This window comes from Cardiocondyla obscurior, linkage group LG19 (assembly GCF_019399895.1).
Source record: "Cardiocondyla obscurior isolate alpha-2009 linkage group LG19, Cobs3.1, whole genome shotgun sequence".
Classification (NCBI taxonomy): Eukaryota; Metazoa; Arthropoda; class Insecta; order Hymenoptera; family Formicidae; genus Cardiocondyla; species Cardiocondyla obscurior.
Genome location: NC_091882.1, coordinates 149,861 through 164,961, shown reverse-complemented (window position 1 = coordinate 164,961; position 15,101 = coordinate 149,861). Strand labels below are relative to the sequence as shown.

Sequence of the window (15,101 nt, the reverse complement as noted above, 5' to 3'; positions counted from 1 at the left end):
TCGATATGAGTCTGTCAGATATAAAATTGCTATGCGCGCAATAAATTTCTCCGATTAAGTAATTGAGCAGCGGGAATTAATCTACCTTTTAATTATTTTAATTAATTTAATTAAACCAGGTACTTAAAATAAACTCAAACTCACACTCTGCATACTAAATTTCTCTCGTAATATATTTCTTAAAGCTTGACTTTTATCTCAGGCTTACATAATTTTCTTTTTTTTAAATTCGAAATTTTTGTATCTACGCGCTTCGATCAAAATTATATTATAAAGTTACATGCAACAAGTTTCTTTTGTTTAAAGAAAAAAAAAAAGAAAACGAAGTACGCGTTGCGCGTGAAAGAATTAATCACATTGCGTGCGGTATATCCACGCCGACATGCAATTTGCCAATAATACCTTTCCTTACGCTCTACCTGTTTCTCTACTTCGAGTTTTTTCTTGTAGAGGAACGTGCACGTGTTCGGCATAAATTAATAGCTTGTAACGAGAACGAAGAGTGTGTTTAATTTACTACACTGTTTGGTGTGTTCCTTTCAAATTTTCATATTAAATTTGTCAATAGTTATTAAATATGCATATCGAACAAGCATTTTTTTTTAATGCATATACATGCGAACATTGAACCAGATGCCATATAACGTATCAGAACTTTGAATGAAATTTGATACCCAGATCACATTATCTTCCTGATTTTATATTTGATACTCCTTACGAAAGTCCAAATACATATATCCGATTGCAAATAAAGTAATTTCTTAATTCCGCATTATCTGCTTTAGCTTTATAATCCGTAAATTTTTTTTTTTTTTTTTATTTATTCCGCGCGATAAACTGTTTATAATTTAATCAACAAAAAATCGATGTATTTATCAAGCGCATTATAAACGCTAATTATATTCAAACGATATTGCACGGAAAGTATGTAAAGCCTTGAGATAATCAAAATTAGACTTGCAAGTAAATAGTCAATAGGATAGAACGTAATACTTTCAGGCTTTAAAATAGTAAAATATTCTAAACAATTTAAAATTCAATAAAAGAAAAAGATTTGTCCAGCTCTCTTTTCACCTTTATTACGGTCTATTAAGTAAGTAAAAAAACAAAACTTGTATCGTAAATGCTCGTTAATCATACGTTTGTAAACTATGTAATTATATAACTCACAGTCGATGGCACTTATTTGAATCAGTGCATGTAATTAGTATTTATGATCATGTATACTTTCAACGTGGTTAACTTGAAAAAAAAATATGTCTTAAAATATCACATTACTTTTTCGAACATTGATATAGAAAAGTTAAGCATTTGACAGTAACAAAAAGAAAAGAGAGAGAGAGAAAAAAAAGAGTAAAAGCATTAACTTTCTTATCTGACTCTTTTATATTTTTATCTAAAAAATAATTAAGAAATACCGATGCAGAATAATAACATTTAACTCTTTCATTGCGAGATATACAATCCTTTTTAATTGTAAAAAAAGTAAAGGCTTATATTTGCCATTGCAAAGTATATATTCCTCTAAAAAGATCTGCTGGCTTGAACAAATTAAACGATCACGCTGTTAGCGAGATACAATAGCAGTGATAACTCGCACCACTTATTTTTTTTTAATGTGAAACAAATCAATGTTGTACACTAGTTGTACGCTACGTGTAATCCTCAAACTTACACGTGAAAAGTATCTTAGAAAAGTATCTCAATTCTTATCTTTGCGACAGGCTGAATATCGAATTGCCGAGCCAAGCTGTCGTTGCAGGTCAGTAGCGAACCGCTTCCGTTTCGTCGTGGGAATGGTGGGCGATCGTGATTGTTCCTATGGTATATTTCTCATACTGTTCCACACGACGCATTGAGCAACAACGAAATATCCGATCTCGAAAGACACGCCGCAAATCGTAGGCTTGGTAACCGAATACTACGTATTATTCCGTCCCGCCTCGTTTCATTTCTCCTTTCAATGTATCGCTGAAAGATATCCAATTGTAATTGTTAATAATTGCGTGTTGGCTTGCGCGAATGCCAAAGATCACGTTAGCCACCTTTTGATCAGACGCAATTCTGTAGAAAATTCCAACTGACGTAAAAGTAAACGACAAGATAAAGAAGAAATAAATCTAAGAATTATTAAATTACTTTTAAGTTAAAAAAAAAAAGCTTATATACATATAGAAACAAAGAATTGTTTAAATCGTTAAAAAAAAATTAAGGAATCTTTGTAATATATTAAATGTAATTTGCACGTAATGTTTTGTATTATACGGACTGCTCGTGCATTATATTTCGAGAGGTCTGTCTAATGTTGCGGAAGAATTTGTACCTTGAACAGTCTACATTAAGAAAGATTATAAATCTGTCCTCGTGAGATATGCCCATAGTAGTTTAGATTTAAATACGGATAGCAAGTCTAGCCGATATACAAATACAAAGGCTAGCCTAGGTATGCATGCTCGCAACATTGCTACGTGGAGAGAAAGTGATTTATCGGCCAGATATAGAAGTTGGTATCCGGAATCAGTTCGCGATGTACAGAACGCAAGACTAGCTCAGAAAAATATAGAAAAAAATAATAAAAAATTGTTGTAATTTACAAGAGAATGGATTTCGATTATCTCGATATTAAAAAAAATATATATTATAGAAAGTTTATTTATCAGGAAGAGAAAAGAGATTTCGAGCGGAATGCATTCTAATCGTTTCTACGACTGTAACATTTCTCTGTACCTACTATCACTAAAAAGTTCTCAAAATTTTCCTTGGTGATATCAAGCCACCTTGACTCTATCAGTATGATGCTACTTCTGTCACGAAGAGAGCGAGTCACTTAAAAAAAAAAAAAAAAAAAAAAATTGGTTGAAATTGTCTTTTACTTTTTAATCTGTATTGAAATTGTAAATAATGCTTTTATAATGGGTGCGGTCTTTAATTCCGGACACTTTCAATCGAGTCAAGGACAACTAGATACATAAATTTTATAACACAAGTACCAAGTACCATTTTGCATATTTTTAAAAATAATATTTCGTAATACTATACAGCAGTTTATGATAAAATCGATTTTTTATACTGTAAGAAATTTCATCACAAGAAACTGTTAACGAGTCTTTTCAACAGAACTTAAAACGTTCGCTTCTTTTTTCAATTTGTAATTTAATATTTTTCTTCTTACGCGCAAGAATGCTAAATGCTTGTGAAGAATTTTTAATAATTCCGCGGAACGGTGCCACTACGCGAAAGCATTGAACTTTTGACTTACGGAAGTTAGGGAAGGCGTGGATGCAATCACGAGGCACTTTCTTCGCCGGCTTCCGTGAATTGAGATTTGCGCGGGACTAGCCATCGTCTGTATTAAACTCCGAAGTTCTGCAATGACTTGATTGGTGTAGGCGTAGCTTCCCCTGGGTAGAGAGTACTAGATAGACCGGTACAATTGTGCGTAAGAGTAAAAGTAAACGCGCGTCTTACAATGTTGATGTCGAGTCGTCGTGGTGCCCTGTCTCTTAAGGAGCCAGCAAGTTCCAACCAAGTCGATGCTGGAAAATTGGATCAGTCGGTGTTCAGTCGATAGAACTCGTGGTACACACCCATGCACCACATACTTCTCTCCGCTGCAGCTGGTACCGCTCTACGCGATTCGATTATACTGTTTGTTCCTCGTGCGTGCGATTGAGCCAGTGCGGGAGAAGAGCCGATTTACTTCAGCCTTTATCGTTGCACCATGAGGTACGTAACGGATACGAAAACGGTAAACGGAATAATTTTACTCTGAAATGCAGGCGGGAACGATCGAGATCTCACGCACGTTTATTTTCACGTTGCAGTTGCGATCCGCGTATCGGATTGCTTCGCGAATAAATTGGGCACGTCGTAAACGTTCTCTTTCTCGTTAAAGAAAGTTTAGAATGACAATTCGGCATTTTTTTTTTCTTTTTTCTTTTTTTACAGAAACAAATAATTCAAACTACGACAGACATAACATCGTTCACGAAAGAACTTGAATTAGCTTTAAAGTAATTCGAACGTTTATTTAAATTAATCTGATCGTTTGTTATCTTCTTTATTGCTTTTTTTTTTTTAGGCTTACGCTTTTGGCGACTGTCGTGTCGCTATTGTATATCGGAACAAGAGCGGAAACGTTAGAGACTCTAGCTCAATGGTCGCTGCTGGAGTATGCGTTACCGAACGACCGGGGTTTTGAATATCGACCGGAAAATATAGTGATGACCGGTATCGAAGTCTCTTGGAACAGAATCTTTGTCAGCACGCCCAGATTACGCGCTGGTGTCCCAGCCACCCTGAGTTATTTTTCGAGGAAAGTTCCACTGGGAAGCAGCCCGCTACTTCAAGCATATCCCTCGTGGAATTGGCATGGTGCCGGGAAAGGAGAAATTAACTGTACGAAGTTGATCTCGGTTTATCGCACCAGACTGGACAGATGTGATCGACTGTGGGTCGTTGACGCCGGCGTTATGACGTCGATTGACGATTTCATGCCAGTTTGCCCGCCAAAAGTAGTGGTCTTCGACCTGAAAACCGATCAAGTAGTTCGTCATATTACATTTCCGCGCGAGGTAAGTAGAGCGACGTTGTTTTACAATAGAACGGAGTAAAATAAAATGCTAATGAGGGTGCAGTTTGTAAGTTGGTGCGTATAAAAAATCAAATATAAAAATGAATTTGAAAATCAAGGTTGCCTCGAAGAGATAATTCATATAATGTTTGTGATTCTTTTTTTTTTTTTTCTTAATTAATTATTTCGTTATTTGAGACGTAGGAAAATTTTAAATACGTTGTCTTATGTAAAGTATACTATTAAAAATGTGTAATGAAGAAAAAATGTTAAAAGTGAAATTGATTGCAAATGACTACAGCACGATTTACTTTATAATTGCCCTGTAAGATAATTAAAAACTGGTTTTCTGTATAATTTTTATATTTTCATACGTATAATTAGAAAGAGTTAGTATCGCTATAAACAAGAGTAGAGACAATGATAATTTACTGATATATCTGGCATGAAAAACAAGCTGCATTTAAGGTATTACCGCGCAAGATTACGTAAAAGTAATTGTTCCTAGCAATCATTGTGTTTATTTTTTTCTCCTTTTAGGTGCTGAGACCAGATTCTTTGTTAACCAACGTCGTTGTCGACGAAGTCTCAGCGAAAACCTGCGATGACGTCTTTTTATACATCACTGATACTCTCGGTCCAGGTTACACAACTTTTAATTGGGTTATTAATTTAAATTATTTCAAAATTATTCCATCGTTAAATTTAACGTTTTAACGTTCAAGTGCACGTAAAAAGAAATTTTTTCCCCTTAAAAATTTTTAATTTTATATAAATTATATTTTGTCAGGAATTCTGATTTTTGACGGTGCCAGAGACAGAAGCTGGCGAGTCGTTCACGCATCCATGTATCCTAATCCGGATCAGGCAACGTATAAAGTAAGTAAAAAAAAAAAAAAAAAAAGCTTCGGTCTTGGAATTTAGAAAGATATAAATATAAATTAATTTTTTAGAAACAATTATTATAATTAAATTATGTTTTCTGTTAAACCTTGAATGTATTATTCAAAATGCGGCACATATATTTTAATATATTTCGTTGTGCAACCGACTTGTTTCAATGCATATCTTATTTAATACTGACGTGCACTTTTTTTTTTAGATAGGAAGCGATACTTTCGAGTTCCTTGACGGCGTTGTGGGATTAACGTTTTCACCAAACCTCGGGACCGTTTATTATAATCCTCTAGCGACCGATCGGATCTTCAGCGTGCCTACTTCGGCTCTGCAGGCTGGACCACTACCTTTAGGTGAACAGTTACCTGTAACCTTGGTCGGAAGAAAGTCGAGCCAAGGTCTGGCACTGGCCGTGGATCCTCAAGATGACACTATCTTATTTTCCCCTTTTACCGAGACCGCGATTGCGTCGTGGCAGCCGCAAACGAACAAGCAGAGGTACGAAGATAAAATACATATAAAACATTTTTATAAATACGAACTTAACTATTTTACAATATTCGATAAAATATAATACTAAAAAGTGAATGGAGCATTACGTATTTAAAAGTTATGTCACTTCCGATATAAATAAACGCTTATCAGGAAATTTTTTTTTTTAAGTTTCGGTTTGCTATATACATATATTTTCATATTATGTTTAATTATATATTATAGAATCTATGATTGATAAAATAACAAAGTTTAGAAATTCCATAAACGTACTGCGTATGAAGCGTGTCATGTAAACCGGTTTCACTTTAATGAAACAGTCGCAACAAGTTGGGAACTAACAAGTCGAGTGAATGCACTGTATATATCAGTTCTGTCTAATTTTGTTTTACAATAGACTCAAGGTGTTTGGAATTCCCCCTGTATGGAAATTCCCATAAGGAAAACGAATTTGTCATGATGTTAATTATGGAAACGCGTAACCTAACGTAGACAGTTTTTCTGTTTAATTTTATTAAAAAGAAAGACTAACAAATTTTTTATTTTCTTATCCATTTGCTTTCGTGCTTTAATATTTAAATTAAAATTAATGTAATATTATTTTAAATTGTAATTATAATTTTTTTATCTTTTATGTTTCTTTTTTTTTCAGTGTACTCGCTTACAGCCCAGAAAAATTACAATTTACTGCAGATATAGTATGGGCGAGATATGACAACGGTAATTTTTGGATACTGACATCAAGATTCCATAAATTCTTTTTAAGACAAATTGATACTCGTCAATTTAACATCCGAATTATGAGAATTAAAACAGACAAGCAACAAGCGGCATTAACCTCTTTCAATCAGCAGATTGATTCATATTATTCGTTAAATTATTATAATAATACACTAGGGTTCTAAAAAACAGTATTATTATACAAAATTAAAGGGATTGTAGATAATTACGATAGCGTACGATATTAATGCCTGTAAAAAATATTTTATTTTGGACAACATTTTATTTTGAAAGTTTTTAATAAAAATTTTACGAAAAAGGCATACGTTTTTTTATAATTCAACATTAGTTTTAAATAAAGTTAATTAAAATAATATTTTTATTTAAAAATTATTCACACGCTTGACAGTTTATCGAACAATTCAGTTCAACTCAATATTGCCAAGTTTGCAAATTCTTTGGTACGTAATATCGGCATTCGCATTCTTTCACAGTTATAACCTGGTATTCAATGTGCTTGATAATTCATATTTACGAACAGTTTATAATATTTTTTGATACCTCATATTAATATTTTAAATATTTTTCTTAATTTATGTATAACACATATCTTTTTCACTCATTTGTAAAATTAATTTAATAAAAAAATTTATAATTTTATCTACAAATATTAATTGCATTACAAGAGATTAAATTCAAATAAAATAATTTACAGACGTTGGAAAAAAAAATTGTACTAACCATTTTATATATCCCATTAATTTTTCTTATCAGAAAAAGAAGCAATAAACTTGTTTCTTTAATTAAAATATGGTTAAACATTTATGACTTATAAATTTAATATCAGATGATAAGTAGATGGGAGAGTAGCGTGTAATTAATAAATGTAATACTTGGATAGTAGTAATATTTCCTGAAAAGTAGTAAAACTTATGCTTTCGAAAGGTCGTGTCTTACTTTATGCGCAATATGTAATAAAACAGGCACTTTTCAGTATTTTTATATTGCAAGTGTATTAAATTAACAAAGTGCTCGTTTTCCTACCATTTATTTTTTAAATAGCTTCTACATATATTATATGTAATATGCGTTTTAACAAAAACAGCGTAATTATCATCATAATAACTCCTAAAATTGTTTTACAATGACAAACTGTTTAAATGCAATTTACTATATACGACGTAAAAATATCATACGTGCATTATGTACACGAAAACGTCTATTCTTTATCGTGTATACAGATGTCTTTTGTATATACAAATGTTTCCCTATTGATTTAAAAAAGCCACATATTGTACCAAAAGAAAAAAACATTATGCAGAAAAGCAGTATCCATTATTTGAGTGACATCATCGTTTGTCTCATCCTTCTGATTAAACTTGTTCAAATACTGGCAGAGCAGTAAATAATCATCGGGTAACAATAAAACGAAACAGAGTTTTTACGTTTAAAATATGCAATTTCTTTTCGAAGCGAGAACTGAATAGCATTATACTTTTCAAATATCGACCACTTCGTATGTAATAATAAGCACGACAAACACCAAAGTAGAAAGTCGAACATAGATTCAACGATAGTTTGTTACAGATATTTATATTTATAAAAAATTATAGTTTTTTAAATTTAATTTAGGTAGTTTTTTAAAATTTAATTATAGTTTATGTATTTATTCAATATTAATTAAAATTAAAAGTGCAAAAAAATAATCGGCAAATCCAAGAAGCGGATGCAATGTTTCGAAAATAATGTCAGCTGTATTTTTTATCGTATAACATTTGTGTTTTCTTTTACCGTGCAGCGATACACCTGTAGATATTTTTCTAAAGTTATTTTTGTCACACATTTAATTAAAATTGTGGCAGAACCGGAATCGCCACGATTTTTGCAACTACAGTTCGTTTAAAAAGTTGCCACCAAATCGTACATCACAATAGTCAATTAGTGGTATCGCGTGGGTTTTTTTTTTTCTTCTCCATCGCAATAATTACATATATACCAGTATTATTACATCACGACAACAAATAATCGCGTGCGCTTGCTTTTCTCTTAAACGTACAAAGTACCACCTGCTTTCGTCACTGGCTTATCGATTTTTTTCGCGTTTTATGTAAATTATTTAAATGGAAAACACATATAAGCGTATATGTGAAAACATTTACGTATCGTTACGTTCATTTCGCTTACCATGACCTCAAACAGCAATCTTATCTTTGACAAAACAGACAACTAGCCAACCACCTCCTCTTGGGCTTTTCTGTTCCGGTGGAGCGGAGATGTTCAGAGAGTTCGAACACGAACGCATGAAAAGTTACGCGCCGTCTTGAGAGATCTCGCAGTTGTCTCTCGAGCGTCTCATCGTCCGGAGCGTGAGACCAGGGTATCTGTCCTCTCGAATTAATTTTTCCTATTGAAGTAACGTTGTTTGATAAAAAGTAGAGTGACGTCAGAGAGTGTCACGCTTGGTGCACGTCGAGTTAACTGTTGCAACGCTCGGCAGACATTGAGAATAAGGGAAGACTACGAAGAAGACGAGGAAGAGATAGCCTGACATTCTTGATGAGAAAATTGGAGTATTGACGGTCGGAAGAGGCGGAAAATAAGAGAAAAGCAGTTTGCTCAATATTAATCGTTATTGCTAGCGAGTATAACAACTGCTTCCGAACTTTTCTATCCGTGACAGTGAAAGTTCCGAGGTAAGAAGGAAAAAAGCCCGGCTGCCTCTTTAACGACACTTCTATTTACGAAACAACGAGCAAGAACGTCGGTTGGTTTAGTCGACAACTCCTACGAATTAAAAGAAATGTGTGCGTAAAACTACTATCATCGAATATACCACGATTACCAAAAGGTGTTTGAAAATCACTGACTGTTTTGTCACTGAAGATAAAACTGCAGGCTATCAAAAAGGTGAGGAAGAATTATCAACAAATTCCATTGACACGAAGTCACTCGTAAATTTGGTACAAATTTAAAATGAAATTAAATTAACGTTAAAATAAAATTTTGTTACATTATAAAATTTGTCATATTAAAAAATAATTTTGTCAGCGTTTGTTTGCGACATAAATTTAATAAAGTTCTATTTTTTTTATTTTTTACGACAATTATTTCCCTTTTCAAATTTTATTATGCACTTTCCGATAGTGAAAGTCTATTTCCTTAGAAAGTTCAATAACTTGACTAATTTAAAATACTAATCGTCGTATTTGACGCACGTATAAACGCGTTCAACATTTGACATTTCGTCTTCGATTTAGTCTTATTTAAAATATGCAACAACGCACTGGCTTGAAATATATATACTTTTAAAAAAATTGTAGAAATTATTATAAACAATTTAAATAAGATATTATCTTATTATCTTATTTTTAATAAATCATAAAATGTCTTTACAGATACAAAATGAAGTTTAAATCGATTATATCGTTTATCATCCGGTTATCGTACCGTATAATTATACCGTTCATGCTTATGAGAGGATGCACCAGCTTTGACAAAATGAAAACCATATATTCCTGGAAAGCTTTGGAGTTTGCATTTTCAAATGAACAACATAGACATAATGCTATTCAACAAGGTGAATTTATTCCTGGAGCACCACTACCGATTGATGTGGATTTTTATTACAAAGGTTTCATTTTATAAATATTATACGATTTTTTTTAATACTTTAAATGCGTATTTAAAGTCACACTTAATTATTAATTTAATAGTCGATTTCTTACTCTGTTATACAATTTTTTAACCAATTTTAAAGTGTTCGTTATCGTTTGAAGATCGTTACTTTCTCTATTTGAATGAAATTAATTTAAGTGTTAATTGAAGAACGGTATTCGTATATAATTACAGCTTATAATAGAGATTTAATCGTGATCGTGTAATTATTTGATCATGATCTAACTGATCTAACAGTACGTGCCGACGCCACGCTTCACATTCCCCTTTATTACTTATGCATTTTTAACAACGATGCTTTTGAATCCATCTCGGCATAACTGAATTTTAAAACGGCAATTAAAGTCGTTTTAATCCGCGAATATTTCGTCAGACGAGAGTCGCAAGCTGTCTGATAAATTAGCTAAATTAAATCGTCTTATTTAATGGTTTATAATGAATTTAATAAATTCGTAGCTAAACAGGGATCCACGGTCTTTATGACGATTCCAAGAATTCAAAAGGGAGTCCCAGTTACTCTCGGTTACGTCACGAATAACGTTTCACCCGAAGGAAATCCAATAATTGCCCCTTATCCAAGTTGGGAATGGAACAAGTTGGGAAACTGCAATGGGATTACTAGCGCGTTCAGAGTACAGGTAGAAGTCTTATGGTTTTTCCATTCTAACATGGGAAATTACTCGTTTAGAATAAATAAGCGTTACACACGTATGAGAAAGTATGTTATCGCTTCCATTAGTATTTAAATAATTGAAACGATAAACTAAATGTGTGACGTACCTATAAGCGGAAATGTATTGCAAAGGACGCAATACAAATTATCGCAACTGTTACATATTAGCAGCAATAGTACAGGAAACACGCTTTCCGATATCGTTTTCAGAATATAATTACTGTAGCGTGCATTAGTCAAGTATCTTTCTTATCATAATGTGTCTCTTTATCATCATAATGCATACAATGCGAAACAGTATTTCTTGTTGGTACTATTAAAAAATACGACCTCAGATAAAACATGTACATAAAAATACTGACTTCGTTGAAATATGCGTCATTAAACATACGTGCGTCAAAATGCATTTGTACCGTCAAAATAACGTGACAATTAATTTGATAAATTATCATAAATAATTGAATCGTCAATAGAAGCAGGACAAATAACAGATTTCTCAGCTTTATTTAAAAGTCAACGGGTTTATAAAAAAGAAACCCTGCATGACTTGTTTTATATGTATATAGAAGAAATTAAAATATGAGCTACAGAGAAAAATACGATCGCAGGTGGACTCGTGTGACAGGTTGTGGGTCATCGACACCGGCAGATCCGAGGAACAGCAGATCTGCAGTCCCCAGTTGCTGGCGTTCTCACTGCGAACGAATAAAATTATCACTCAGTACAAGATTCCTAAAAATCAATACGAGCACGATTCTCTGTTCGTAACAGTCGCCGTGGACATCCGTGACGTCGGCGACAAATGCCGCGACACATTCATCTACATCGCCGACGTGACTGGATTTGGTTTACTCGTCTACGATCACCGCAACTCCCGCTCTTGGAGAATCACCAACAATCTCTTTTTTCCCTATCCACCCTACGGTACGTACAATATCAAAGGGGATGAATTCGATCTTATGGATGGCGTTATCGGACTCGCCTTAAGTCCCATAAAGCAAGACGGTGACAGAATTTTGTACTTCCACTCGTTGGCCAGCAGAGTCGAAAGTTGGGTACCCACTTCTACCATCAGGTGAGACAAGACACAGGCTTCTATTTTGTAAAAATTTACAATCGTAAAAAAAAAATTGTTCTTATGCAATATACATTTTTTTTTTCTTTGTCTTTTACGTACTGGTAAGAGTACCGTGATGAATAGCATTATATTGAGTATTCGTTATTACTTAGGAATCACAGCCTCTTTCAAGATCATTCCGACTCCGCGCCAAGGTCGTTTCGTCCATTCTCTAACGAAAGGTCATCGCAATCAGCCGCTCAGGCCATGGATAAAAACGGAATCCTCTTCTTCGGTCTACTGTCAGATATCTCTTTAGCATGCTGGAATAGTATCACTCATCCCGAATACGGTGGCAATAATATAGATACCATGATTATTAATCGCGAAACATTACAATTCCCGAGTGGAGTAAAGGTACCATAAATAGTTTTATTATTTTTTAAATTAAATTAACTAAAGTTTTATTAAACTTCACTTTCTTTTTTTTTTTTTTTTTTTTAAATATCGACGAATAATTTAATTTTTTTTGTTCTAAAATTTGCAGCATAATTAACGCCTGATTTTCGTTGTAGGTGATAACAGCGAAAAACGGTCGCGAGGAATTGTGGGTTCTCACGTCGGCGTTCCAAAGATTCATGACGTCGTCTATAAAATCGAACGAGACGAATTTCCGGATACTAGCGGGCTACGTGGAGGAACTGACTCGCGGTACCAAATGCCAGAGTGGACGTTACCACCATGATCGCGGTTACAACGTGCCGCCGTTTCCTCAATGAAGATCGTGGCACCGCGGGGAGTACCGTAATTCGCGTTTCAAGACGATGACATCTGCTCGGTGGCACAAGTATCCCAGTTTCTTTTCGCAGTTCAGCCCTCCATTTCCTATCCGGCCATCGTATTCATTCTCAAGGAGGTTCACAAGACCATCTTCCTATCCTTGGATCGTAAAGTCGGTCTATAGACACAGACCGGCTGATTATACCATTTTTATTGCTCATAACTGAAGAACGCGCGATACTACATGTACCTTTGATATTCCTGATGCGAAAGGTTCCGTTCCATGAAAATATCCTCAAAATTTTCACGGACTTTATCAGCTTAAAGAGCCATGATGCTACTCGTGGTGCCAATTACGATTTACAATTTATCTACAATAGTTTATCCCGATGCTATACGTATAATATAATCCTGGTGGCATTATGGTTTATTGGAAATAACCATCATCAATGGATAAAATATGTATTACCCTCCCCTCTGTTCCTAATAAAATAAATATCTTATTTAATTTGATTGACAAACGTGGACAATAAAATCAAAATACGCGTGCACTTTCGGTTTCTCATTTCATGTTACGCATTTCATGTTTATTCTTGTGCAATATATTTTAATATTTTATTATTAATATTAAGAACTTACATTGAAATCATTTATTACGCGATAAAGTAATAATGAAAACGATAAAATAATATAAAAGTACGCTGGAATTAACAGCATTGTATTAAATAAATGTGTTTATGTGAATAACAAATAAAAATTTATTTAAAGCTTTATTTACGTTGCTTATAGTCTCAATTTTAATTTTCTTTTTTTTTCTCACGTGCATTATGCGGTTGTCACGAAAGATAAGGATTTATAGTTTATGAAAGATGGAGAGATAACGAGAAAGTACGGCGATTTAAATCTATTTCTTCGTGATCCAACCGAATCACGAATTACACCATCAAGGGCGAAAGTTTCCGATTGCCAGATGCTATCTCGGGAATGGCGAAACGTGCGAATGCATTTTCTATTTCATATTTTTCCATACATCTCGAATAGAGACTGCTATTCTGAAAAATTTGCAAGAAAAAATGATGTTACATATTTCTCGGCAGCAGCTATATCATTGCGAATAATATTTAATCCTTCGATCTATTTATTTAAAGTATTAATATTAACAACAAGGCTTATCAAGAGAAAGTTTCTTGAAGCAAAATATATAACAATCTAAATGTTTCAAAATTTGCAGTAGGTGCATAGTTACGCATATCTGAACAAGTAGTGTTGTTTTTTTTCCCCAGGAAATTGCGTATATGACGAGTGTGAATGTATAATGAATTCAAATCAAATAAAAAATGCGATAATCTGGTATAATTAAACACGTATTTTGTCTAAACAACGCGAATAAAACGTATTTGTAATATTCAAAGCTATATTTAAATCCACTTCCTAAGTTCAGCAAAGTAAAACTCTACATTTTTATAATGAAAGATAATTTTTATATACGCCGTGGGTGTGTCTCATTTTTAAGTGCTCAATGGACCATATCGCATGGCTCAACCGTAAAATGTAACGACTTTTTAATTTATTTTCCTAATAGAAAGTGTGTATATCAAAAGTTTCGCAATATGTTTCTAATTGTATGCGTGTATGTGTGTATACAACATATTTGATATAATCTGCATTTTTTTTTTCTTTTTTTTTTGCGTAACTAAGAAGTAATCGATTGTATTATGATTTATGCATGTACGATTAATTTATTTTGCTTTCCACATTCTTTACTCGCCACTGAATTCTATTGCAAATTTTTATAAACAAGTGTATATTATATCTTGCAATATAACGTGTGTAACACGCGTAAAATATTTTAACTTTCGCAAATTTTAATTAAAAATTTAATTAAAATGTATATCTCGGGCAGCAAAAAATAAAAAAAAAAAAATATATATGCAGGTGTATTATTGAATCACGCAGGTCATTTATCTTCGATATTAACAGCAACGCCGCACCGGTGACTGGCCGATGCACTGAATCGGAAGGAAATCGCGAATCGCGGTGCAGATTTTAACGGAGAGGGTGTACGGTAAAAGCAACAAATATCGCGAAACTTTAGCGAAGAGATGCAGTGTGAGTTCCAGGAGTGGCAAAGCAACAAGCACGTTGCTCCAGTCGGCTACCGCACCTTTTCGTAATCGCGTGTTGCAGGTAATTACGTGACTTTTGCCTATATAATTGCATCGCGGCGCGACTTT

General features: G+C 33.6%; 2 protein-coding genes and 1 long non-coding RNA gene across 5 annotated transcripts in view; 2 read left to right on the top strand and 1 right to left on the bottom strand.

Annotated features, from left to right (window-relative positions):
- Positions 1-46: 46 nt before the first annotated feature.
- LOC139109932 (uncharacterized) overlaps positions 47-15,101 on the bottom strand; it is a 33,732-nt gene continuing 18,677 nt past the window's right edge. The window contains exons 2-3 of one of the 3 annotated variants that reach the window (XR_011546916.1): positions 3,260-4,529; positions 47-1,971 (exon numbers count right to left, since the gene is read on the bottom strand). This is a non-coding gene — a long non-coding RNA (uncharacterized lncRNA). Of the gene's footprint in view, positions 4,530-15,101 lie in introns of all 3 variants that reach the window. The other 2 variants (XR_011546918.1, XR_011546917.1) reach the window with 2 other exon arrangements.
- LOC139109913 (dopaminechrome tautomerase) lies at positions 3,585-9,431 on the top strand. Its single transcript, XM_070669363.1, has 6 exons — positions 3,585-3,726; positions 4,082-4,574; positions 5,114-5,216; positions 5,364-5,452; positions 5,676-5,968; positions 6,615-9,431. The coding sequence occupies exons 1-6, from the start codon at positions 3,722-3,724 to the stop codon at positions 6,865-6,867; spliced, it is 1,236 nt and encodes a 411-aa protein (XP_070525464.1). The 5' UTR covers positions 3,585-3,721; the 3' UTR covers positions 6,868-9,431.
- Positions 9,083-13,640, top strand: LOC139109911 (dopaminechrome tautomerase-like). The gene is made up of 6 exons (XM_070669358.1): positions 9,083-9,589; positions 10,078-10,313; positions 10,814-10,995; positions 11,639-12,105; positions 12,261-12,504; positions 12,663-13,640. Exons 2-6 carry the CDS (start codon positions 10,085-10,087, stop codon positions 12,864-12,866), a joined length of 1,326 nt encoding a protein of 441 aa, XP_070525459.1. The 5' UTR covers positions 9,083-9,589; positions 10,078-10,084; the 3' UTR covers positions 12,867-13,640.

What these genes read in the sequence shown, in the direction of transcription:
- LOC139109911 (XM_070669358.1), top strand. Translation starts at nt 10,085, where the DNA reads ATGAAGTTTAAATCGATTATATCGTTTATCATCCGGTTATCGTACCGT. An exon ending in GTACCCACTTCTACCATCAG is followed by an intron (nt 12,106 to 12,260) that starts GTGAGACAAGAC and finishes GTTATTACTTAG; the next exon opens with GAATCACAGCCTCTTTCAAG. An exon ending in AATTCCCGAGTGGAGTAAAG is followed by an intron (nt 12,505 to 12,662) that starts GTACCATAAATA and finishes TTTTCGTTGTAG; the next exon opens with GTGATAACAGCGAAAAACGG.
- LOC139109913 (XM_070669363.1), top strand. An exon ending in CGGATCAGGCAACGTATAAA is followed by an intron (nt 5,453 to 5,675) that starts GTAAGTAAAAAA and finishes TTTTTTTTTTAG; the next exon opens with ATAGGAAGCGATACTTTCGA. An exon ending in CCGCAAACGAACAAGCAGAG is followed by an intron (nt 5,969 to 6,614) that starts GTACGAAGATAA and finishes TTTTTTTTTCAG; the next exon opens with TGTACTCGCTTACAGCCCAG.